General features: G+C 37.6%; 4 protein-coding genes and 1 long non-coding RNA gene across 9 annotated transcripts; 3 read left to right on the forward strand and 2 right to left on the reverse strand.

Moving 5' to 3' along the window:
* The first annotated feature begins 128 nt into the window (after window positions 1-128).
* Window positions 129-4,592, forward strand: LOC139769411 (myotubularin-related protein 10-B). Of its 2 annotated transcripts, XM_071700457.1 has the most exons (11): window positions 129-696; window positions 846-1,040; window positions 1,140-1,295; window positions 1,502-1,626; window positions 1,724-1,876; window positions 1,954-2,027; window positions 2,112-2,258; window positions 2,344-2,490; window positions 2,656-2,828; window positions 2,928-3,098; window positions 3,192-4,592. In XM_071700457.1, the coding sequence occupies exons 1-11, from the start codon at window positions 634-636 to the stop codon at window positions 3,660-3,662; spliced, it is 1,875 nt and encodes a 624-aa protein (XP_071556558.1). In that variant the 5' UTR covers window positions 129-633; the 3' UTR covers window positions 3,663-4,592. The 2 variants fall into 2 exon arrangements, with proteins under 2 accessions (XP_071556558.1, XP_071556557.1); XM_071700456.1 differs by having other exon boundaries at window positions 130-696; window positions 1,954-2,258.
* A 452-nt stretch (window positions 4,593-5,044) lies between these two features.
* Jagn (jagunal) lies at window positions 5,045-7,283 on the forward strand. Its single transcript, XM_071700465.1, has 4 exons — window positions 5,045-5,655; window positions 6,039-6,180; window positions 6,551-6,766; window positions 6,951-7,283. The coding sequence occupies exons 1-4, from the start codon at window positions 5,564-5,566 to the stop codon at window positions 7,077-7,079; spliced, it is 579 nt and encodes a 192-aa protein (XP_071556566.1). The 5' UTR covers window positions 5,045-5,563; the 3' UTR covers window positions 7,080-7,283.
* Window positions 7,284-7,613: 330 nt separating this feature from the next.
* Magu (SPARC related modular calcium binding-like protein magu) lies at window positions 7,614-21,220 on the reverse strand. Of its 2 annotated transcripts, none has more exons than XM_071700459.1 (12): window positions 21,088-21,220; window positions 18,457-18,655; window positions 17,989-18,059; window positions 16,958-17,576; window positions 14,005-14,164; window positions 13,318-13,692; window positions 12,903-13,127; window positions 9,599-9,685; window positions 9,018-9,251; window positions 8,764-8,936; window positions 8,223-8,388; window positions 7,614-8,111 (listed from the first exon to the last, which is right to left on the reverse strand). In XM_071700459.1, exons 4-12 carry the CDS (start codon window positions 17,045-17,047, stop codon window positions 8,029-8,031), a joined length of 1,593 nt encoding a protein of 530 aa, XP_071556560.1. In that variant the 5' UTR covers window positions 17,048-17,576; window positions 17,989-18,059; window positions 18,457-18,655; window positions 21,088-21,220; the 3' UTR covers window positions 7,614-8,028. The 2 variants fall into 2 exon arrangements, with proteins under 2 accessions (XP_071556560.1, XP_071556559.1); XM_071700458.1 differs by having other exon boundaries at window positions 17,973-18,059.
* On the forward strand, window positions 11,615-12,867 carry LOC139769417 (uncharacterized). The gene is made up of 3 exons (XR_011717552.1): window positions 11,615-12,045; window positions 12,127-12,159; window positions 12,804-12,867. It is a non-coding gene; the product is annotated as an uncharacterized lncRNA (long non-coding RNA).
* On the reverse strand, window positions 20,925-24,174 carry LOC139769415 (uncharacterized). 3 transcript variants are annotated; one of them, XM_071700461.1, is made up of 6 exons: window positions 23,914-24,174; window positions 23,638-23,818; window positions 22,390-22,588; window positions 22,141-22,274; window positions 21,608-21,815; window positions 20,925-21,236 (listed from the first exon to the last, which is right to left on the reverse strand). In XM_071700461.1, the coding sequence occupies exons 3-6, from the start codon at window positions 22,459-22,461 to the stop codon at window positions 21,015-21,017; spliced, it is 636 nt and encodes a 211-aa protein (XP_071556562.1). In that variant the 5' UTR covers window positions 22,462-22,588; window positions 23,638-23,818; window positions 23,914-24,174; the 3' UTR covers window positions 20,925-21,014. The 3 variants fall into 3 exon arrangements, with proteins under 3 accessions (XP_071556562.1, XP_071556563.1, XP_071556564.1); XM_071700462.1 differs by lacking the exon at window positions 23,914-24,174 and having other exon boundaries at window positions 23,638-23,894; XM_071700463.1 differs by lacking the exons at window positions 23,638-23,818; window positions 23,914-24,174 and adding an exon at window positions 23,212-23,603.
* Between the last annotated feature and the right edge of the window lie 164 nt (window positions 24,175-24,338).

Below are 24,338 nucleotides of genomic sequence, written 5' to 3' on the forward strand. Positions count from 1 at the left end.
AAATTCTCATTATTTTATTTTTATAGATATACTTGTATATCAACTATTTAAATTAATGTTTTTTTTTAATAAACTCCATAAACTGATTTTTTTCAAAAGTGTGTCATAATTAATCGGAATATGGCGGCTTACATACTTGAGGAACTCTATTTCCATATACTCCCTGGATCTACTTTCTCCATCTCTCTTTCTCTCTCACTCCCTCCCTCCCTCCTTGTCTAACCCCGTCAAGGAGAGGAGACACATCTGTCAAAACTCTCCTCCAGCCGCCAGCCTCCTCTCTTTTTAAAGCAGAGAGTGTAGCACTCATCATCGACAAAAGTATAGTTGGAATGGAGTTCGGAGTCTTCGCTGGAAAAGGCCTCCGCTCGTGAGATAGGCTTCCAGCCTGTATGTGCCGCCCCTACCAGGTGGGGTTTGAATTTCCAGCGCTTCCACCTTCCACGAACGGCTGCGTCGGCGTGGGTGCTGGGCAAAAGCCGCACGAAGGAATTCGACTGGATTCAGCTATGCGAGAGGAGAATTAAGCGTTACATCCACTCGCGCGCCTGTCGCCCGCTGTCAGCGGGCCATCCAGTGACAACGAGCGGCTTCAGTCGGCTTCACCTCTTCACCATCGAGCTCTCACCTGTCATGGAAAACAAGAGTAGCAACAATTTCATTAGTTATGTGGGACTGGAGGAGCACGAGCTGCAGGTAACTGCATTCAGCTCTGTGTGTAAACGCTCTCTCGTCGCTTGTAAATTAACCTCTCGACGTTGTCATTAGCTCTCCCACTTGAGTCTCCCGAATGACGAGATCGGAGATCCGAGAATCGCTAATCGACGTTATAACCTCTTTCGCAGACCTTCAGCTCCAGCCGACGTAATTCACTGATTGAAAATAGCATCAAATTATTGCCGGGAGAGGTTCTTATCGCCGAGGCGCAAAGTGTCCTTATGTTCTCGCCCGTCAGCGACCTGAAACAGGGCATATCTGGCGTTCTGTCGGTGACCAATTTCAAGCTTACCTTCGTCACCAGCGGTGACTCAAATGGAGAGGTATAACGGATACGTCGGCGTAACTTTACAGTTCGTCGACTTGATCGTTAAAGCGTAAACGCTTTAGACTGATCTATAACGTGTTGATGACGTTTACAGAACGTTACTCGCCAACAAAATCACTTGTATGGATATACGGATACGTGTTTGACCAATATCGATGAGATTTATGTTACGGTGGGCGACAAGAAGAGAAAGCTACTTCCCGGCAGTACGGTACCGTCGAAAATGAAAGGGATATTTATTATTTGCAAAGTAAGTTTTTGTATCACAATGTGTATGAGTAACCAATCTAAGTTGACGTTGAGATACGTTCTTATGATAGAAGAATGTAGAATGTAAATAGATAAGGCTTAACAGAGTTGGCTAATGTTCGTTTGAAATTGATAAGCAATTTTGTTGTATATGAGCTACTACAAGATGATAGTGACAATAATTACATATTACGTTATGAATTACAGAATCTAAGGACGTGGTCGTTTTCTTTCAAATTCTCACCCCTCGGCCACGGTAAGAATCTTCTGACTGCGCTGCTACATCACGCTTTTCCCAGCAGACACCAACTGTTATTTGCCTACGATTACAAGTCAGTATTGTACCTTGAGTCTAAGTGAAACGTTGCGTTAAAGTTACGACGTTGAATCGTAAAAACTCAATACTAATTTTTGCGCGTCTGATTACAGAGAGGCTTATTACAGTAGTCTCGACAAGAATGTGCAACTATTCCGAGACATTTCAGACTGGCAAAACGAGTTGAAAAGAACTTTGTGTAGCGACGAGATAAGAAAAGGTTGGAGGTTGTCCATGGTTAACGCCAAATTTCAGCTTTGTCCCAGGTAACTCGCTCGTTGTACGTGATTTGCGTAAAAACAAACGCGTCGACGAATTTTCATTAGTCACCGTTTGTTTGCAGCTTATCGCAATACGTAGTGGTACCTGCGTCTGTGACCGACAATCAGTTGACAGATGCGGCTAGACATTTTCAAGGTAATAGACCACCGGTATGGTCCTGGACAAATGCGCACGGCGCGGCCTTAGTAAAAATGTCTGAATTATTACCAACGATTACAGAGAGGATGCAGGAGAATATTATGTTTGAAAATGTTCGTAAAAGCCATCCTCAAAAGATACCTCCGGTTGTTATCGAATTGAATAAAGAAATTAATGTAAAGTTAATAGCGGCAAGTTTTACTAAATTCATTAGCTTATGCACACCAGGTAAATCTTTTAATCGACCGATATTTCCAAGTGTCCGAATTGCGAGAAAGGGGAGAATAAAGATATGTATATTTATTTATTTCAGAAAACATCAGACAATTCTGGATTCAAGATAATAATTTTTATTCACTGTTAGAAAATACGAAATGGCTTAAATACATATCGTATTGCCTACAAAAGACAGTTGAAGTCTGCGACCGTCTTAATTTAGGAATTTCCGTCATCTTACAAGGTAGTTGTTCAGATAATCTGTTTCGCAAGTGCGGCGGACGTAGAGGAATCTTTTAGACAGAGGCAATCGACTTTACGATTGACGTTAACCATATGGAACGGAAAAGTCGATAGTTCGCCAAACGACCAAGTCGAGACTTCTGTTATAAACGAGAATCGTTTTTAGAAGGTGCCGCCAGAGACTTGTGCTGCGTTATATCGAGTTTAGCGCAATTGTCGCTGGATCATCACTTTCGTACTATAGCAGGTTTTCAATCGTTGTTGCAAAAAGAATGGGTCGCTGGTGGCCATCCGTTTTGCGATAGATTAGGCCACATCGTGAAAACCAATTCGGAAAAGGTACGCATAGCATCTGACCTGGCTTCCAGCTTCGAACGATCACTGGCGATTAAAACGTTTAATAAGAAATCCATTTTTTTTTTTATTTGATTCACACAGTCTCCATTGTTTCTCTTGTACCTCGACTGCGTTTGGCAATTGTGTCACCAATATCCAACGGAATTTGAATTCACGGAAACGTATCTGACCACGCTGTGGGACGCTGCACACGTTTCCATTTTCGACACCTTCATTTTCAACTGCGAGAGAGATCGGGCGGTGGCAGCTATGGTAATGGATCTTACTTGGAAGTCCTTTCTCACTATCTCGAATGCGTCGAGTCGAGTAGCCCATGAGCCGAACGTTACATCTTGGATTTTTCAGGATCCCAACACGCCTCTCGTGCTTCGTAGCGTATGGGATTGGCGGGAGCAGTTCAACGATCAGGATATCCTGCTGTTTTACAACCCTTTATTCGTTCCCCGTAGCGCCGACAAGACGGAGAACGCGACGACAATTGTAAGACCTTTGTACGCGGTTTCTAGTCTCGAGCTTTGGACGCAGTGCTACTTCCGTTGGATACCGACACTCGAGATTCGTAACGGCGGCCAGAGGCACGTCGAGCTTTACATTAGGTTACTTCAAAACGACGTAAATCAGCTTGGAATAAACGAGAATCGCGTCTCGCCGGTGGACAAGGTCGGTACCTGCTCTCTTCACACAAATATCGACAGCTTTTATCCCTTCAGTAACAACAGATCGGGGAACACCGTCAGCGCGCCGATTATGAACAGCTCGATCCTCCTGAGCGAGAGCTTGTTAGACGCGCAATCATTGATAACCGCGAACGATTGACAGGATCCTACTTTTACGGCATTCAAAACGCGTACCTGATCACACAGCCCTTTCCTTCTAGCGTGAAGCAACGTGTAAAACTCTTTCTAAAAGAGTTGTCGAAACCTTTGTAAAGGAAAGGGCAATTTCCAGGGACAGGTATACACGTATGAGCCGATTTCGTCTCCGATTAACTTGATCCTCCGATCAAACTCACTCTTCATCTCTTTCTAACTTCCCTCTTAGAAGTCTCTTTAGAAAGAAACGAAGAGTGAGTTTAATCGGAGGATGAAGTTAATCGGAGACGGTGAAATCGGCCCATAGTATCCGACTCCATCAGTGGCATTTTCTAGCGCTCGATGCAAACTGATATAAATTTATATCAGGGAATAGCTTTAAAAAATACGTGCCCGCGCGAGAAATTCATCGCGTTATTGAGAGCAGCTCGAGTTCTATTCCGTGTAGAACGATAGAAATATTTATATATCTTGACAACGAGTTTTATAAACGCTCGTAATAGCGAACCGCAGCGAGGACGGAGTAATTTTAAGATAGGGTTAAAGAAGACATGTACATAAATCTCAGTGCGAGCGAAATACGAGGAGGTGGGTGTCTTTCACTCTTCTGAGACACCCTTACTGTTACAAATCGATAAATAAAGTTTATAATTGAACGAAAAGTTTTTCGGCGGATATCTCATAAGCGAATATTCGATGTATCGAACGTAATATATATATTTTTTCCAAATTAATGTAATCCAACCCTTGAAGAGATTTTAACGCATACGCCCCTTGTAAAAAAAAATGTCCCAGAATTTCTATGAAGATTTTCTCAGAATTTTTACACGAATTGGAATATTTTTCAGAAAAAATTCAAACAAAATAATGAAATATTTCAGATTTTTCCTGTCAACACATCTTGTAGGAATCTGAATAAATATTTTCATACGTACAGATACTGAAAATTCTCATCCAATCATTTCTGAAAGTATCTGAGAAGTTTGACATGTTTTTTCAGAATTTTTCGTCAACGTAAAATGTGAGAAATTAGAAATTCTTAGGAAATTTCTAAGAAAATATGAGGAATTTTTTCACCAGGAGCGTATACATACCACGGATTTCTATATACTATCTAACTAGACTGCTTTTGCCGTCATTTTTGATGCCAAGGCTGGGAGGTGCCATCGCTTGTGTCACACAAGATCTGTTCCTCTCAGCTGAACTTCTTGCACCGTTCATCTTTCTTCTTTTTCTCTTCGCGTCGGAGAGAAAAGGAACAAACGCTCCACGTGTCGACGGCCGTCTCGCCGGCAGCGATATGACGTAGACAGAACTCACATCCTCGCGTTACGCGCTCTCTCCACTCGTCTCTTATCCAAGGTGTATACTCGGGAGCGTTAACGCGCGCGACCCGATCGATCAAACACCTCCGCTGTACACGCGAAACGTGTCCTGTCGCACTTGCACGCTACCTCCCGACTGGTTTTTAGCTCTGCGAGAAAACAAAACTGCAAATTGCGCGTCGTCGAAGTCTCCCCGCAAATACGGAACGCCTGGGACAGTGTTAACGCTCCGGATCGTACATGACAGGGGCACTCAGCGCACTCTTGAAACTCCACTCGAAGGCGCACGAGGTTGACGTGTTCGCCTCGGTTTCGCCCCTAGGACATTACGCGCGCCCTGGCCTGGGTTACTCCCAGGTACTCCGGAGCCACGAGGCCCGACGAGGCCCGACGAGGCCACCGAGCTCACTCTCCGTTTCCCATCTGGCTGCACAGAGTTTAAAAATAGTTAAACATTCGCCGATAAACCAATAAATTGCCTTGATCTGTGCTCCCTTGAGTCATTCGGATGAATCCCGTGTCCTCTCGGTCGTCCGCTTGAAGAAGAGATCGATTGACACCTTGCCGTACCTTGCCGATTATGGCTTCGAAAGTTACGCTCTCCCAGGCCCTGGGAACGGACGGGAGCGACTATGGTCACCGACAGAAAATCGCGACTCACTATCAAGTCAGGTGAGAGAGAACTCGTGGGAAAACTGAGCAGAAGTTATCTGATGGTTATCTCCCGGCGAGTCTCATTCATCCAATGGCACGATAATATCAATTTCCATTTGGCTAGACGTATCTGTTTGAATAGCTACTGTTTACGCCAGCTAGATATCACGTATATGTTATCGTGTACCAATCGAGTCAAAGTACACCCGGTACTGAGAGCAAAGACTCGGATTACAATTTGTTATTGTATACATTGGATGGATAGGCTTGGAAGTAAAAATATTGATGTAATATGATATAATTAATTAAATCTATAAATTATGTGTAAAATATGAGATATATAATATCCTCTATCGTTTTCGTTGAAATTTATAAAATATCAAGTTTACGTTTGTTTTCAGTGCGACAAACAAATCAAGACTGAAGTATTGTATATTTTTTCACTACCTGTTATTCTTCGTCATGCTCGCCAAACTGTCCGCAGACATATTAGATCATCTGGATATATTTATCTTGGAAATCGAGGAATTACAAATACCACAGGTATAATAAAAAGATATCTTGACTGTCTACAGATGTAAAATTCAATATAATCGTTTGACTGGCTGGAAATTTATTAAAAGTTATTAAAGCGATTATATAACACTTTAATAACTTTGATAACAAATATCTTTTGTTGTGGATTAATCTTGTCGTAAACGTAACGTGATAAAACACTAAAGTATACTTTCTGTACATTGTCTCTTTCTTTATTACATGTACAGTTTAGCGTAATACTAATTAAGATACTATTTAACGAGACAATTCGACAAATATCGTGCTATCTTTCTTAGTATTTAATGAATAACAAAGATAGAACCTATAGTGTTGACTTGACTTGACTTAACTTGATTTATTTTCTTTTCTATTTCAGCCATTGTGGTGGGAATACATATGGTGCACTAGTTTATTATTATCTTTCCTCGCTCTCTCCGCGATTAAAAGGAATAGGATTAAAACGCTGCAAAAATATATGATAGGTATCATTTTGCTAGGCTACGGCCCATTGATTTATGCCATTGTGTATTACTTTAAGGACGTCTGGACATATTTAACCATAGGCAAATCTGAGAACATTCATTTGTGGCAGGTACGATCGTTTTCAAAGTCATTAAACTTTATCAATTAAACCTTTGGAAGTAAAGAAAAACACATGCGAGCGTCAATTTTGCAAGATTTCTTTTTGGAAAAACGGATTCCCAATTTCATATTTTATTATTCTTAAAAAACACAAGACAAACTTGTTCATATATGTATCATGTTTTAATTTTCAGGGTCTCCCATATGGCGTACTTTGGTACGCTTTTATTCTTTTAGCCTCACAGGTTCATTGTTTCTCCTTGTACTTTTCGTGGAATCTGCTAGTCGCATGGAGAACGCGAGGTGCCAAAAGAATGGATTAAACTCGAGAGGCAACTGTAATCACCGACAAATTATGTTTACATAAATTATGGACGTATATTTTGGAATATTTGAATTTTGACCCATATTTATTGTGTATTTACGATAAGAAGAGAAAGATATACAATTGTTGTACAAGAAAGAAACATCTAAAATCTGTAAAAACCATGAGAGATATGTATATAAAATGAAAAAGTATCGTTATACATGTATATATGGAAATACGCACATGCAGAAATTAGATTTATATTTTTTAAAAACGATAGACTTACAAGTGCTTCCAAATGCCTATATGCTATCTCTGTAATATATAGCAAGTATTCTATATTTATATAAAAAAAAACTCCGTGTCAATGGAGACTGTGTGGAATATTGTGTTCATAAAAAAATGTGTGTCTATAAGTAAAATACGCTAGAAAATTGTTTCTAAATTACAAATTGTTTCGCAAACTAGAAATATGTAAAATGCTACTCTCTGTGACTGAAGAGGCAAATGGATAAAGATATGTAACAAAAGTTCAGAGTGTTGAGAAAAATGCTATAAAAATTACTTTATTGAAGATCTTTTTCTAAATTGAATTTGTTTCCAGTATAAGGTAGCTTAATTATTTAGAGGATTATTTATGGACTAGGTCATACACAAGAGTACACACATACTGACGATTGCACAATGATGTTGATAATTATCAATTTTCAGAAATGGGCAAAGAGAGAATAAACAATCAGATAAAAGATTACGCTTAAAAATTGCAAAAAAGTCTGAGAATTTTAACTATAAGAATTTACGCTTATCGTTAAAATTTAAACCTAATAAAATGCCAGAGAAGTATTATTACATTGAGAAAAATGCTTACAGTGATTCCAAGAATTCCAGCTGTTTTAGAGCTTAATAATAAAAAGAAAATGAGTGCCTCTTTATGGGATCGCAAATACAATGTATCACATAATGTATTAGTCATCATCGTTGAGAAACTGGTCTAGTGGGTTTGGGCCTATTCTTTTCGGCGTAGTTAATGTTTTCTCCCGATCGTCAGCTGAAATGTATTCAAATTATTCAAAATTTACAAGTGTTAGAAAATACACACATACATGTACGTACATGTATGCATAAAAGAGAAGCAAATTAAAAGTAAATATTGTGTCACCTGTTGTCGGACGCTGAGCATTGAGACAGCTGAGCCATTCTGTCATACTGATTCTTCTATCATTGTTGATGTCACAATATCTCGGTAATTTTTTGCCACATCTCCGGAGTTGTCTATTATTCGCTACCATTGTGCGAAAACTTTTCCACTCTTTTTTTTCTAAAACCTGTATATGTATATATACATGTATATATGTGTATATAATACGCGCGTATAAAACTACCAATGATATTTTCGAGCCATTAGACAATTACGATAGAAAAAAGAAAGTAATTGAGAAAAAGTAATTAAGGAACATTGATTTTAATTAAAAAATCAATTAGTAGAATCTAGTTAAGAAAAGAAACGAAATCGTACTCTTTTCTCTATAAACATTTCCTTAAGAATTATAAATGTGATTAGTTGACTGAAAAATTGTTCTGCCACTATTTATGTTGAACATCGAATATAATAATGATTATCTTATACTTATTATAATATACCCCTATTAATAGATATCAATGAGAGAAAGATCGATCACGAATTGTCTTTCGTCAAATACCTTATTTTTATTCGTGTCAAGCATCACAAAGTGCCACGTGGCTATTTTTTCCTCTTTAGGAACCGGCCATTTAACAGTAGTTTCATTAGAATCGTTGTTGGAGGCTTCCATTTTCTCTTGCATGAGATCCATTAGGTCCCGAAGGAATTGTTGTTTTTTTGGCTCTGGACATCCTATGAATATCAGAGAATTAATATATTTAATTTGAAATGTATACACAACGAGTAATTTTCAAGAAAACAGACTATAATTACCTTTCATAGGTCTATTGGGTGTCGGGACTGGATTACAATTCGGCGTGCGATCCTCCTTCGAGGATGTTCCTGGTATCGGCGTGCCTGTATCCTGATACACACACCAACAATAACCCGAATAGCATTGCACTCGATGATACCTTCCATCGGACATGCATTGTGGAACATAATGCATCGTTTGTCGCTGCCTCTGATCTTCCAACACCGATTTTCTATCCGATATGCAGTCACTTGCTGCAAAAGAAAAAAAAACATTAATAAATAATCACAGTTCCATATGTAGAAATCTGCAAAAATACTGTGATTTATTTGACGATAAAGCCAATGTTACGTTATACAAAGTCTTGAAGAAAAAGGTATCGAAGAATTTAGAGAGACTTTAGAGATCAATATATTCGCAGTGAAGTTCAAACTCAACTTAATTACCGAATTGAGGGATGGAGGAAGGAGTAGGGTCGTTTAAGATAGTTTCTTTGAGATGCTATATACGAATTGATGTGTATCTTACAATTTTTGTTAAATTTCCCAAATTCGCTCTGTATAAACATACACCTGTTATAATGACAAATTGTGAAACTTACTGTCGCTTTCTTCCTTCGTATCCGAATGGTCCTCATTAAATGGCAGAGATTGAATAGGACTACCGAAGGCTGGACTACCTTTCAAAACTGTAGGAAATACATAAATTTGTCACAAGTCTACTTTTTCTATATATCTAATCAAATAAGAAAATTAATTAATTTTCTCTCTTTCTCTTCCTCTCTTCCTCTCCTCTTTTTCTTCTTTTTCTCTCTTTTTCTCCCTTCCTCTCTCCTTTTAAACTGCCAAAGCAAAAATATTCTTTTAAATACTATACGGCGCATTGAGAAAGGTCGTTATTTATTATCAAATATTGATAATAAATAATTATCACACTTCAATATAATATAAAATATCCAATTAACAACAAAGAAAGTAAATACATGTAACGCTGATGTGCGCATTTAATATTGGTATAAATGATGTAGGATAAAATGGTATAATATTTGTATCAGTCTCCGACTCATATTAAAAAATCCCTCCCGAAGAAAGAGAAAATTATTTTCTACTTAGTTCGTAAAACTTGTTAAAAATAGAGGATGTAGTTTTAATAAACGTTGAACCTCGCAGGATTGCATCGTTAAAAATGAGTTTCTCCGGGGAGAAAGAAGTGTGTACATACAGCGCTTTCGACGCCACATGCGAAGGGGACTGGGACTCACCTCGGTCCTTGGCCCGTGTCCTTTGGGTCTCAGGGACCTCGGAACGCTGGTCTGCGGGGTTCAGCGACAAGAACAAACGTACTAAATGATAACAATGACAATCACTCAGCCGATCGGTTTTATCTACATATGTACAATTTGTTTTGTGTCATTGACGCGCCACAGGATTCTTTAGCGTAACACCGAACAGGCAAGTATTGATAATTATAATTCAGCAAAGATAGAAATTTCGCGTGTGTGGGCGTATAAAATATATGTACTACGGGCGTGGATATATTTTCACTCGGTAAAAAATTTTTATATAAAAACATGAATATGTAGAATTATATATAAAATCTATTCATACATGTTTTCTCTGAACTGTTACACTCAATGCATTGTATTTCTTTTCTGTAAGAATATATTTAAATTAATAATATAAAGATGTATTGAAATTGGAAAGAAATTGTGCCATTTTATCGCTCGCACAACTATATTCTTTACAGATATAAATTAGTTTTCCATCAATTCTTTCCATTCTTTAGAAATTTTCATTCTATATATATTTGAAATGATACAAACGGAGCCGACTATCGTGACTATCTCATCGAGAAGTAACACAGAGAAGTAACGCAGCGATTTACTCGTTATTAGACAGTCATAAATAGCAAATAATCATTGTCGTCATGACGCATGGGCGAGAATTTAGCTCGTACATGAGGTCAATTACTTCAATTCCTCAGCAGCCGGTCGCACGCGCGCATTCGTGTAGGCAACTTCCGGCAGGATTCACAAATGTTAAGCGAGTCGTCACGACGGCCATGCACATGTGTGGTCCTTGACCACGCGTGACATCCTGTTGCGGCGGTATCGTCGTTAATTTAAGCCGCGATTTAGACGCCGAAATGACATTCCTCCTCCGCCTGATTATACTCGACGGAGAATTGTCCTTCCTCTCCCTTTCGTTCGGTTCAACTTTCCGTGTCTCAAGTGCCGCAAAGCTTTCGTCTGGAATACGCCTCCGCACGTTCTACAATACCCCCTTGAAATCAAACGTACAGAACGAGCGGGACATAACAGGAAACAACTTGTTTCTAAATGTGATTTTTTTATTTACGCTCGAATTTAATCGCGGAAGATCGGGAAAAATGTGAAAAGCTGAATTGAAATCCAGAAGCTTCGAGAGGCTTTTAAATTTGAAAGTTTTGAATGATAAACTGAGCTCTCTCTAGCTAGAGAAATGTTTTAATTAGAAAACAATTCATAAAATAGATTCTTTCTATTCCAGGTTATTATCTATCGGCACGTTAATGTAGATTCAAACTTTTGAGAAACTTTCTTGAGGACGCGGCAGATATATCCTGATATTTTCTTTAATGCACCTATTTTTGAAGAATTCTCGTTAAAAAATCTTTTTTGTCATACAGGAAGTGCGCCTTCTTGTCTGTCTCGCTAACTTTTTTATAACATCAAGTAAATAAATAAATACACTTACATAATCATAGAAAACCAAACTCTCTCTTTTCTTTTAGAAGAGTCCCATAAAATGTTGGCTTTTTACACAATTTTGCATCATTAAACTCCTTTTAAACGGATGCTTGAAAAGCAAGTTGCTGTATACAGATGCTGCATGCGAAAATTCAGTTTTTTCAATCATCCACGTGACTCTATGGAGATCAAAGGCTGCAAGAGATCGTTTAAGACTACAAATGAGAATTCGGTTTCCAATAAAAAAAAGTTGTGCAAGTGGTACAATGATAAACGATGTGAGACAGCATAAATGCAGCAACTAACAAGGGACATGACCTGTAAGTGTTCAGCGCCGATTGTTTTCTCCTTGAAATATGTTATTAAGTATTAAAATCTAAGAGATGCGCGTGTTATATTAGGTCACAAGTTTCAGCCTCAAGGAGCAGTCAAAGGTATGTGAAACAATCCTTTTAAATTCCATAGCTAAAACTTCTCTCGGTGGCGTTTCCCGAAGCTATTTAGAACGTCGCAGAATATTGTAGATAAAGCTTATTCAGGTTTGACGGTACAGGACAATCAATAAAATTTTAGCTTTATTCCTAATCCTCTTTTTTACTATTTTTTGAAAAAGACATTTCCCATTACACATGTTTCTTTCTAGAGCTGTATATCCCTTACAGAAATTTTATACTGTAAGTGATTATCTGGCTAGTAATTACTTACTTATTTTGAGTATTAAAAGCACTGTTTTTAATACTTTTAATACTCAAAATAAGTAATTATATAATCACTAGCCAAATAATCACTTACAGTATTAAATTTCTATAAGGAATAAACTCCATTAGAAGTGTTCATGCATTATCTTTATTTAAGAATTAAGAAATAGGTACTTTTATTTTGACAGTCGATGTTTCAATAATCTTTAAAAATTGCCACTATACGTATAAAACTTTAAATTTACTATATCGTTAAACAAATTTAATTTATATTTCGGCATTAATGCGAGAGAAAACGACGCTATATCGACGTTAAGGAATCGTCGTACAAACGCAATGTTTTCCTTTTTTCTAAATTCCCTCTTTTTTCTTTTTTTAAGAATTGCGCGTGTGTGCACGCTCGTCATGTACGCTGTGCCATTGCTCAACGCTTAACTTGAAAGAAGACGCGTATGTTGTATAATACGTATGTAACTTACGAGTGAAATCATTGGCGAGACAAGCACCCCATTCCTGCCTGGATAGTTTTAAATCCCGATTTAGGTCGCACGTGCGGGCGAACGTGCGTGCGCACTTCTTCGGTCTCACCGCCTTCTTGGCGAGTCTTCTCAGCTCCTTGTACTCTGCCTTATCTAAGTAACCGTCCGCATTCTGGTCCAGCATAAGGAATTTCCACGACAACACCCGTTCGACATTCTTATCGTCTATCAAACAGGAAAGCAATGCAGTTCGCCATACTGAGGTACTGAGAAATTACGTGCGCGGTATAATATCAACCTTCTGATTTTCTTTTTTTTTTTTTAAGATACAAGCTCGCTTCGCGCCAGTTGATGGGCGTTAATCACGTTAATCAGAAGACCGACTAATCATTCTCGAACGATTGCCCGCGCTTACCGTCAGCGGATATATTGGTCCGCCTGTATTCAATTTTGAAGTTCTCGATGAGGTTCCCGTTGAATTTGGACTTCTCGGTACGATCGCAGGTATTTCGATGCCTATTACTGACGTACTGCCTGCGCTGTTTCCTAGTCGGCGAGCGTCGCCTCTGGCCGCTCCTAGTAGAAGCAGCAGATCTGGAACCGGCTCTCAAACACTTCGGTTTTTTGTATCTTACCGTTGTATCGGGCAACGGCCAGCCTTGCGGCGTTACGCACCAACAATACTCGGTCTCAGCGTGACACTGAACCGGCGCGTACGTTCCGTCGGGTTGGCAGATAGGCCTTATGCCCAGTCGTGCGGTCAGCCTTGCTGAGAAGCACGCCGGTGTCTCTGGATATATAAAAGTCGTGCAAAGTCGTGTCATTCGTTTAACTTGACTTTCATCTATTGTATACATGTGGCAAATCACGACAAATGTTCAACAAGAAGATGCTAATTTAATTTTTGTGTCTAATAGGAAAAAAAACCTGCAATTTTGAGAGAGAAAGAGAGCGAGAGACAGAGAGAGATAAAAGAGGAGGGAGAAAAGGAATTTGAAGCAAAACTCTTGGGCTGTAACTCGAAAAATTCCTCGCAAATTCTTCACAGGTGTATAAACTCTTGTTATCAAACTTTTGCGTCAAAGGAGATAAAGGTGCAAACCTGGACAAGGACCGGTGTGTTTGATGAGAACGGACACGCCTTGACATTGTTTAGAAATGACTTGACACTGATTGGAATACGTGACTCCGTCACTTCCGCACACCGGTGTGCTGCCACCACCGTTCATCGTGCATTCAGCTATCCTTCTCCTGCACTCCTCCTGTAATAGAGAAAAATTTACGTCCTGTAAAAATGCTGATACATTTTCTTCTACAACGAGGCAGACAATTAGCGCGGACGCGTCGACAATGTTCTTAGATAATTGGACGCACGAGACGTTCTCGCGAAGAAAAGTTGTTATTCCAGCAGTGATCTAGAAGATCCATAACATCACTGATAATATAACAATAATAAAAAGAATAATTGAAAATTAATCAGAAAAATAATTCTTGTATTTTCTTTTTTTTTTACAAAAAGTAAAATTGCAATCAAACTGTACAATATTCTATATAATCTATATAATCATATTTTACGTACGATTATAGACAATTTTTCTCATTTCCTCAATCTTCACTTTTTATTAAAAGAATAATGTTAAAATTATCCTTATTTCAATTATTTTTTAATTCTTTTTCTTTTTGTATACAACCAAAGATACACAAGAGAAAGAAAACACATTTTATATATAATTATATATATTTATGTTTTTATATAAAAAAATTTTCTCCCAGAAATCCTATAATAGAACGGTAGACCTCCAAATTGAAACATAAACGGTACACTGGGGTGTATCACACTCCACGCGGCTTTGAGTATAAGTTGCCACTTTGTTTCTAATTAAGTTAGAAATAAAATTCAAAAAGTAATGAAAAGCTGAAAATTTGTAGAACAGAGGAACGTTAATTTTATTATGATTTTATAAAAGGATATTCCCAATAATAAAGGAAATGCAAAGAAAGATTTTGTGAAGATCAAGGCAATAAAGGAAACACCCCATGTATCGTTCTAAAGTCAAGTGTACACGTTTCATATGATAAAGCCGTCTAATTACATATTCGTTAAATATATAATTCTTCAACTACATATAAGCAATAGTCAAAGATATGATATTGCTCCACTACAGCGTGACGTCTTACTGGCGGAAACCTCGACGGGAACGGAATAGTTGTAGTGGCTCGGTCGCCTTTTATCATAATTAATTTGATAAGGAGGAAACGAATGACTACGATATAAAGGAAAACGATTTTCTCCTCAGCCGCTGCATCGAGAATCACGCGTGCATGAGCGAGTACGTTATCGCCACGGAAATTGATCGGACCGCTCGATTTTTCATAATCTCGCATGCGTTCTCTTCTACAATTTCGCAAACGACCCATCGTGAAATACACGTCACGCGAGAATATTTAACTTTTCCATTGTTATCCGGCATCTTCCTACGAATAACTATCGCGTTGATTGTAAATTTAATTGGACGTCATCTTTCTTTGATTTTTTCTTCCTTTACTTTTTGCGGCAATGCTATCAGTTTTAAGAATAAAAAAAAAACATTTTGCTATTTACAATTGAAACATGTCCAAACTGTCCCCATCTGCTGCATTTTAAAAACAGATAAATGTGTTTTTATTCACGAATCGTTTACACGTCCGAAGAACCTGTAATTTAGTATAATTTCTTCGATTGCCTGTTAAATGTGCACTATGTGCAGTAAACGTATAATCATTGTCATCAGAGGCAAATTGCGGGCGCCAATCCTACAGTTTTTCTTCCCCGTTTCATGTTGTCGGCGCGAAATTATCGCTGCTCCAGAACGGAATTGGTATAATTGCTAAATTGATACAATTGCTAAGAACAGTGAAAGTTTCGCTCGTTTAAGCTTCCTCTTAATAATTCTTTAAATGTTACGCTACAGCGTTTTATATTCTTGCTCTTATGCTTTTTTCTGCGCTTTAAGTTATTTTAGTTTTTAAATTGAAATTTTTAATTTAAAAAATAGATCGTTTCGTGAAATTTTTCCAACACCTCTTTCTCGTTTTAGTTTAATCTGTAATAAAATGTAAGTATACTAATATATTTTGCATCAAGAATATTTTTTATATAAAAAATATATAAATATATGTAATAATTATATATAAAATATCTTGATATGTTTTCTTTCTCTTGTATAATCTCTATCTGTACATGCAGGAACAATAATAAGAATTAAAAAATAAATCATTTTAATACAATTAAAATTATATTAATTTTCGCATTTTTAAAATAAAAAGTTTAAAGAAATGAGAAAAAAAATTGCCCATATACTATATATAAATAGAATAATCGTATAGGTATAAAATACGACTATATGTGGAATATTTAATACTTTTTGTAAAACGCAGAAGCTATTTTTTGCAATTATTATCTTCTTATTATTTTTCCATATATGTGGACAAGATTATAGAAAAGAAAACATATATGGACATATTTTATATAATTATTATTATGTATATTTATCTATATTTTTATATGAAACATTTTTTATCGAAAGATATTGTTTTTACTGATCCAAAAATCAGAAGAAAATGCAAAATCAAAATAAAATGTAAAACTTTACACTCCACTGCTTGTAAATTCTACAGAAATTTACGAATTTACAAATTTACAGTGGTTGTAGGCAGCGAAGTGGCAATGTATCGATAAACGCTATTCGGTAAGCGTGGCGAGAATCGACAAACCAGCGCCATTGTTATAAACCTCCAACACCACTGTATTTGCAGGGGAATGCATGTTTTGCGCGTGGGTCTCGTTGTTGCATTTGCAATATCAACAAAATTATTTTGAAGCGCTTGGGTGGCCAATGGCGGCCGAAGGTAATATTCAAGATAGGGTCCCTCGAGGAGACAATTCGCGTGAAGGAATAAAAATAAAAGCAAAAAAAAAAAAAATTGCTCGAGAGAGAGAGAGAGAGAGAGAGAGAGAGAGAGAGAGAGAGAGAGAGAGAGAGAGAGAGAGAGAGAGAGAGAGAGAGAGAGAGTACCTTAGCCGACGTGACGGTATTAGCCGCCGCGGCATCGAGATCGACGATGAGCAACAGGAACACGGTGGCTCGTATCGTCAGGAACACCATCGTGTGTTCTCTCCAGTCCTCTCGATGCGTTTCTCAGAAAATGATGAAGGAACGGAGGAACTTGTGCCTGAAAAAACACGCCGCCAACACGCGCGCGCAACACTCTACACACATACACCCGCTACATTCCTATGTTCCCCGCATACACAACGCATTCCCGTTCATCTGTCTTTTTTATTCGAACGGTGCGTACCGCGAGACTCATCAGTTTTGCGATCGATGACCCGCGCCGAGTTTTGTCTCGATGAATTTCGGAACGAAGAAAAGGATGGACGGGGCCGAGGAAGGATAATTCCTCTCCGGATTCGGATGACCGCGCGAAGCGTGCCAGCCGTGACCAACCGTAGCGAATGCCGCGGATCAACTGCCACTTGCCACTTGCCAGGCCGCTGGAGCAGCCTCCGGCAACGGCCTGATATTCGTGTGTGGCACTCCGACACTCCGGCACTCTGCCACTGCGTTCCTCTTGCCAATGCTGCGGGGCCCCGATCCCTGTCGGGAGTAGGGATGCATACGATACTCCCTGAGCCTAGAAAAACATAGCAACTTTGACTCCTTTTCTGCCTCCAATTCATGTATATGACTATAATAGTGTATATGATTATAATGTATATGACTATAATAGTGTATATGACTATAATGTATATGACTATAATAGCGTTTTTGACACAACATCGGTACGTCTCTCTCGACTATTTTATTTAAAACGCGATCCTGATACTGATAACTTTAACGCACGTTTTACGATTTGACGATCGCTTTTTAAATTTATAAGCTTTGGAATTTTGTACATACATACCATTTAAGAACACTTGGTTGGTTAAAAAGTTCGAGAGAATCAAGATAGAAAATTAAACTGAACTAAATTAAAATGCTAAACTGGATCGAAGACTAGATTAAACTTCAAATTGAAAACAAGATGTACCATTTAAGTGACGTACTATTTAAGGATAGATCCACTTTCCAGAAGATGCTTCTTTGGTAAATGAAACAGGATCTCCTTGAAGAAGTGCTTAAATAAATAAAACCCGTTATTCTTTCAGATGAATCATTAGTTGCTTTCCATTTACACTCAAGTGATCTGAGTCACTCAGTTATGTGAGTATTTTATACTCGCAGGTAAGATATGTTATTTTGTATTTATCTGCTTATTTTGGTGACATAAAGCTATCGCATAATAATACAGATCCATAGCCTCACTTTTAATGTGAGTCTATTACATTCATTAAAGCACATGGTCTCGATTGTGGATAAAAACTCAGTTGAATCTCACTTGCCAGCATGCAAAAAAAACGTGCATTTAACTGAGTTATGACGTCACAGGTGAGAATTATCTGACTTTTGATGTAAATGGAAAGCAACTATTATCGCATATGAGGAACAGAGATAGATGGTTTCTTTTCACTTACAATGTTGTGCAGCCTTAAAGAAATGGTGATGATGGTGATCCATTCTATCTTTCGATGAATCGGTCAATGTACTTTCGATACTCCTCTCGAATGCAACGTTTTGCCCTATCTTCTCCCTCTCATTTTCTCTCTCCCTCTCTCTCTGCCATTTTTCAATCAAAGTTACTTTAATGTTTTTGTAGAAATTTTACAGTTACATCTGCAAAATAGCAAAATGTTAGAAAATCAAAAATATCCTCGGGAAAAAATTTTTATATTGTAGATGATTATAAATATGTTCATAAATGTTTTCTTTCTCTTGTATAATCTCTGTGCATATATACTCTGTGCATATATAAGAAAAATTATAAGAAGAATAACTAAAAAACAATTTAATATTAATTAATAACTAATATTCTATATATAATCATATTTAATACACGATTATTATGTGGCCAATATATCTCACTTCTTCAAACTTTATTTTTTCCATTTTGATATTTAAAAAAATGCAAAAATTATCCTTTTAATTATTTTTTCAATTCTTCCTCTGATTATTTTTCCTGTATGTACATACTACTAGAGATTATACAAGAGGAAGAAAACATATATGAATATATTTTATATATAATTATAACATATATTCATATATGTTCTTTATAAAAAATTTTTTACTAGGAATCATACAAATTTTCCCTTTTCTAAAACCCTGTTCTCGCATCATAAAGCATAGAAATTTTTGATGACTCGACTTGTATTACATAATTCATAAATTACAATAAATAAAGAATAAATCGATTAATTTGATTATTATATCTATGTAAAATATACGACATAATGAAATTATTGAACTATAGAATTATATAATATAAAATAGCGCGCTTCTTCTAATATTAATCTCTCTAATCAACGAGATCCTTCATTACTGCAGCGCGAATTAATTAAATTCGGAACGCGAAGCGTGCGAAGTCAGACAGAAATTATGTCCGGTGATTATGTTTTCACTTTCTTTCTTTCTTCCCGCTCCGCGCAATGCGGATGCACGACACACACGTGCCGGATGCGATCGAAGATCGCATGTGAGTCATCGGGAATTCGAAACCGATTCAAAACTGGTTGTCTGACCGATGGAATGTAACTTTTAACAGCGAACAAGCCTGCGGTTGGGGATGGCTTGTAGAGCGAGTGCATTCGAGAGGGGGAACGTCGGCGTTATCCGCCATGCCGAGTGGAATTTTAAAGAGCCAACGTGGAGAATCAGCGAAGAATTTTATATCAATTAAAATTTCTTATATTGGACATCTGACAAAGGATGCTGCAATTATCGACTCGCCTTCATCTAAAGATTCGTCCTTTCAGCATGAATGACTAGTTCTCGTTACAAATTGAAGTAAAATGGCGCGTATCGAAAACGTTGTTGCCCCCCGCGTTAATTTAAGCTTCTATTTTTATTCGGCATAATTATCTGTGACGACGATATCCTGAAATAAAAAAGAGCGCGACCCAATAAAAAGTTTTCCATAAAAAAATATGTAATTATATATACAAGTGTGTAATAAAATAAAGTGTGTTAAACAATTATAATTCAAAGTGAATTACAACGATAACGATAACGTGAGATCAATGAATGCAACCTTGAGAAATTTAATTGAAATGCGAAACGATATGAAAAAACATTGTGAGCTATTTGACATTTATACGGAATTATTTAATACATTACGTGCTCGCATTAACACGCTCGTTCTCGGTCGATTTACATCTCATTGTCAGTTGAGACGCGTTCTTAAAGCACGAATTGAATGCTCGTTCCGGGCTTTATTAATAGGTAGATCGAGCGTTTAGAGTTGTTTGCTTACGCGAGAGGCAGAGCGGCATGGAGCAAAGGGAAAGCGAGCTCGATTGGTTGCGCCATGTTGTTGACACAGCTTCCAAAACACCGACGAAGCTCCACTAATTATCATCGTGTCAACAATATCGCGTGCGTATGTACATACATATGTACACACAACATACCTACTTGCGCTTCTTTCTGCTCTCTTTCATTTTTTTTTCCCTTTTTCCCTTTCTACCGTTTGCTGTCTACATTTCGCACGGCTAATCAGTGTGTTGTGAAATGATAAAAATGCTTTACACATAAGCATGGCTAAATAAATTTCACCGTAGAGAAAGAGAGAGAGAGAGAGAGAGAGAGAGAGAGAATAAGAAAAAATACTTTTTTTAAATTCCATTCGTAGTGTATGCAATATGTGATGTGATTTTTTTCGCTTCCTCTCTCCTTTCTTTCTTTCCTCTTCTCCTTTTCCAGTCGTCTCACTTCTTTCTCATCCTCTTCCCTGTCTTTCTCCGCCCTGCTTCCTTTCTTTCCCCCTCACCCTTTCTTTCCTGTTCATTCCTGTTCATCTCTCTAAAGATATCCTTATACGTGTCCATACATGTCTTATCGATAAGTCAGTCGCAACGGTTTCGATGCAGTTTATTTTACACGCAACAACTTTTTATAGAACTTTTATTCCGAACTTTTTATATTTTTCTAAAAAAGCAATGAGAAAAACGAGATAACTATTTACAAAGTATATTAATTAAGTCTCCGCTGAATCGCATAATATTTGTCGAAGAACGCGCGTCCCGTCTTCGAATTTATGATACACGTACGATCGTTCGAACGATGATCCAATAGAAAGCTTCTTCACTGATATCACTTTCCCATCTTCTTCTTCCGTCAAATTCCAGATATTGCGAAAGTACATTGTTTGAATAAAGTTATTGGTGAGACTCGAGCTGGTCCACGCGCACACATGTACCTGTAATCGTTAGAAGATAACGATAATTCTCGGCTACTTAATTTTTCACATATTATTGTGCATGGACTTGTTCGAATTAACAAATTAATCTTGAAAAAATCCGAGAAGAATTATATAGAAAATGGAAAATTATCTGTCGAGATGAATTGGCATAAATTGGAAATTAATTAATACAGATAACACGAAAGACTAAAGATTTAACATTTGCAATATTGAAAATAAATTTCCAGCACTGCTGAATAATGATTTCTGCGATTATGGCTTGCAAAATGTAAAACGCGTATTTTTGAAGGAAAAAAAAAGGAATAAAGATTTTTTGTATTCGGAAAAGCAGAAATTTGTTTTTATCGCACATGTAATTTCTCGCTTACGTTCTTTTTCAAGACCCGTGAACACGATTTCATCGAATGGAGTATCAGGGCGCAGATTCTGGCGATGTGCATAATCGAATCGTTTCCAGCAGCTTCCAAACCGTCGAGATAATCGTCCAGCTCGTCTATCAAAAGCACGGAAGGTACGGCTGCGTAGGTATGCAGTTTAAAAAGTTGCTCCACGAGAGCTTCGTAATCCGACAAGTATCTGCGTAAATAAATATTAAGACATTGCCACACGCTACGTGAAATATGTGTGCGGACATTCCGTGAAATTCTTGAACGTAATATTGTTAAATACAACAAAATCTAAATTTATTTAAATTTAATTAAATTGACAATTGTAAATTAAATTAAATTAAATCAAGTTAATTAAATTAATTTTACAATAAATTTATTTAAATTGCTTTTTCTGAATGATGCGTCCAAGATGTATCTAAAAGTCTTCGAAAAGCAATGACAACGGTGACAAACGGAATACTCTGTAAAAAAAAAAAAAACACATAGGCTACCCCGTGCTGCATAAATCTTACACGAATCTCATTAGTTTAAGAAAAGCCGCGACCGCTGGATTTTTTCTGTCGTGACAGGCCGCCGGTCGTCTATCCAGAGGCATCGGAGTAATGTAGACGACACGGTGTCCTTCCTCCGCCCAATACGTCGCAGCCTACGTAGGAAAACGTTTTCCGCTTTGAGGAGGATCTCGTAGAAATGTCGAAATAATAGATTTGCGTGACAAAGTGATTTCGGGGTCGTTTACGTTTGTAGGACGTATTACGTACCTCAAACATAAAAGATTTTCTCAACTCTTTTGGGCCGCATAATAGCGTGGTCTTGACATTTCTCGAAAACATAATTGTTGGTAGGTATGTAGTAAGTGATGGTACACAATCTGCAATACGAAGACCCTGAGGCAACCGCTTCAAAATGTTGCGACGAAATGTTCTGAATACGCAACTGATTATCTCTGCTGATTTTTATCTGCAGGTAAAAAATTTTTCATAAAAAAATATTATTATATATAAAATATGTCCATATATGTTTTCTTTCTCTTATTATATAATCTCCGCTCATATATACAGAAAAATAATAACAATTAATAATTAAAAGGATAATTTTCTGACTGATGATTAGAAATAAAATATCGCAAAGGTAATAATCGAGACTTTTGTCTCGCGTCTTTTAGATTTAAAAACAAGAGTTTGCAATATTATCACAATTACACATTGAAAATGTAAGAGAGTGTTATCCTTCAATCTATTCGATTCGAAAATTTTCGAAGAATTCAGTTAGTTCGGTTAAACTAACTAAAATGTTCATCTGTACGGTATCGGACTGAATATTTTTTCGAATTGACCATTTTTTTCCAGTGTACTAATCCGTTATGCCACTCCAAGGGCTCGATTCTTTCAATTCATTCGAAAGAGAAATGTACTGGTAAATTCTACTTATACAGATCATTTACAAGTTGATTGGCTAGAAGCCATACGAGAGCCGGAGAGCCAAATAAATCAACTTGCAACTTAATTATCTGTAAGAGCAGAATTTACCAATACTCGTTTCTCTTTCGAATGAATTCAAGAATCGAATCCCAAGTTGCGCACTTATCGATGCTAAACGTCTCTTTTCCGAAAGACGAAGTCCCACAGTTTCTCCCACGTTAATTTCTCGTGCGGAGGGGTGTGCAGTTCAGAATAGGAATTAATTATTCCCTGTGATCCACGGGTGGACTCGAACTCGGTTTCTGGTTCTTTGTGGCTACGAGTCTGACGCTAGACCACACTGCCACCCAAGATATACATGAAGTAAACTGAACCTTCCTTCAACAACAATAATAGCGTAAAAGTTGCGTCGAATGTGCGCGCGAGTGTACAGTTGTACACGTGAGCGATAAGCTGCGCGTGCGCACCCAAAAATTGCACGAATTCGCTGTGAGCCCAAGAGTAACTTTAAACGTAATTTTATTATTACTCTTTAAACCTATTTACCTGCCAGATGAAATAACACGTAAATAAAAAACGTTATCTTACTTTTGCCTCAATATTCCAGACGTCCCCAAATGCACGCATGTTTCACACGCTTTGCCTCGTTGTGCCGATCGTGCTTTCGTACTTATCGTACATCAATTCCTGGTTTTGTTTCCGTCACTTGGCATTTTTTTCGACCTCGTGGATTACTTATATATAACTCTGGTAATACGATAGACGATATCTGCTGATGAAAAACGCTACGTGTTTAAACGGAATTTCAAACACGGTTTGTCTATTCGAGGTTCGACGCCGTATATTAGGTTCGTAATTAAGTACCACGTGACGTTTGTGATTTTCAAACTGTTATCGTTTGATCCGATCCGAATTCCAAGTACGACGCAGTTTCCAAATACCTTTTTCTCCTTATCGATTAAGGAGTTGATCAGCAGATTATGGACGAGTGTACGCAACGCGTGTACGCATTTCGAGCAGCCATCCGATCACCTAACCTCACTTTACGAATCGTACCGCGCTATTTTTCTTCTGCTTCCACTTTACACTGCGTGCTCTCTTATCTTTTTATTATCACGCGATACTTAATTGTACGTCGGTTTAAGAATAAAAGGTGAAAGTTTGACGTATAACAACCTGCAAGAGAGAGAACTAGCTAAAGAGTTAACCGCTAGTAAATTTCAGATGTGGATAATGACTCGTGATCGTATTTTAATGTACATTTTCGCTTTATTGCGGTTTTAGGATGG

Source organism: Temnothorax nylanderi, unplaced genomic scaffold (genome assembly GCF_030848795.1).
Source record: "Temnothorax nylanderi isolate EJ_2023f unplaced genomic scaffold, tnyl_v1.0 TNYL_tig0022_pilon, whole genome shotgun sequence".
NCBI classification, from domain to species: Eukaryota; Metazoa; Arthropoda; class Insecta; order Hymenoptera; family Formicidae; genus Temnothorax; species Temnothorax nylanderi.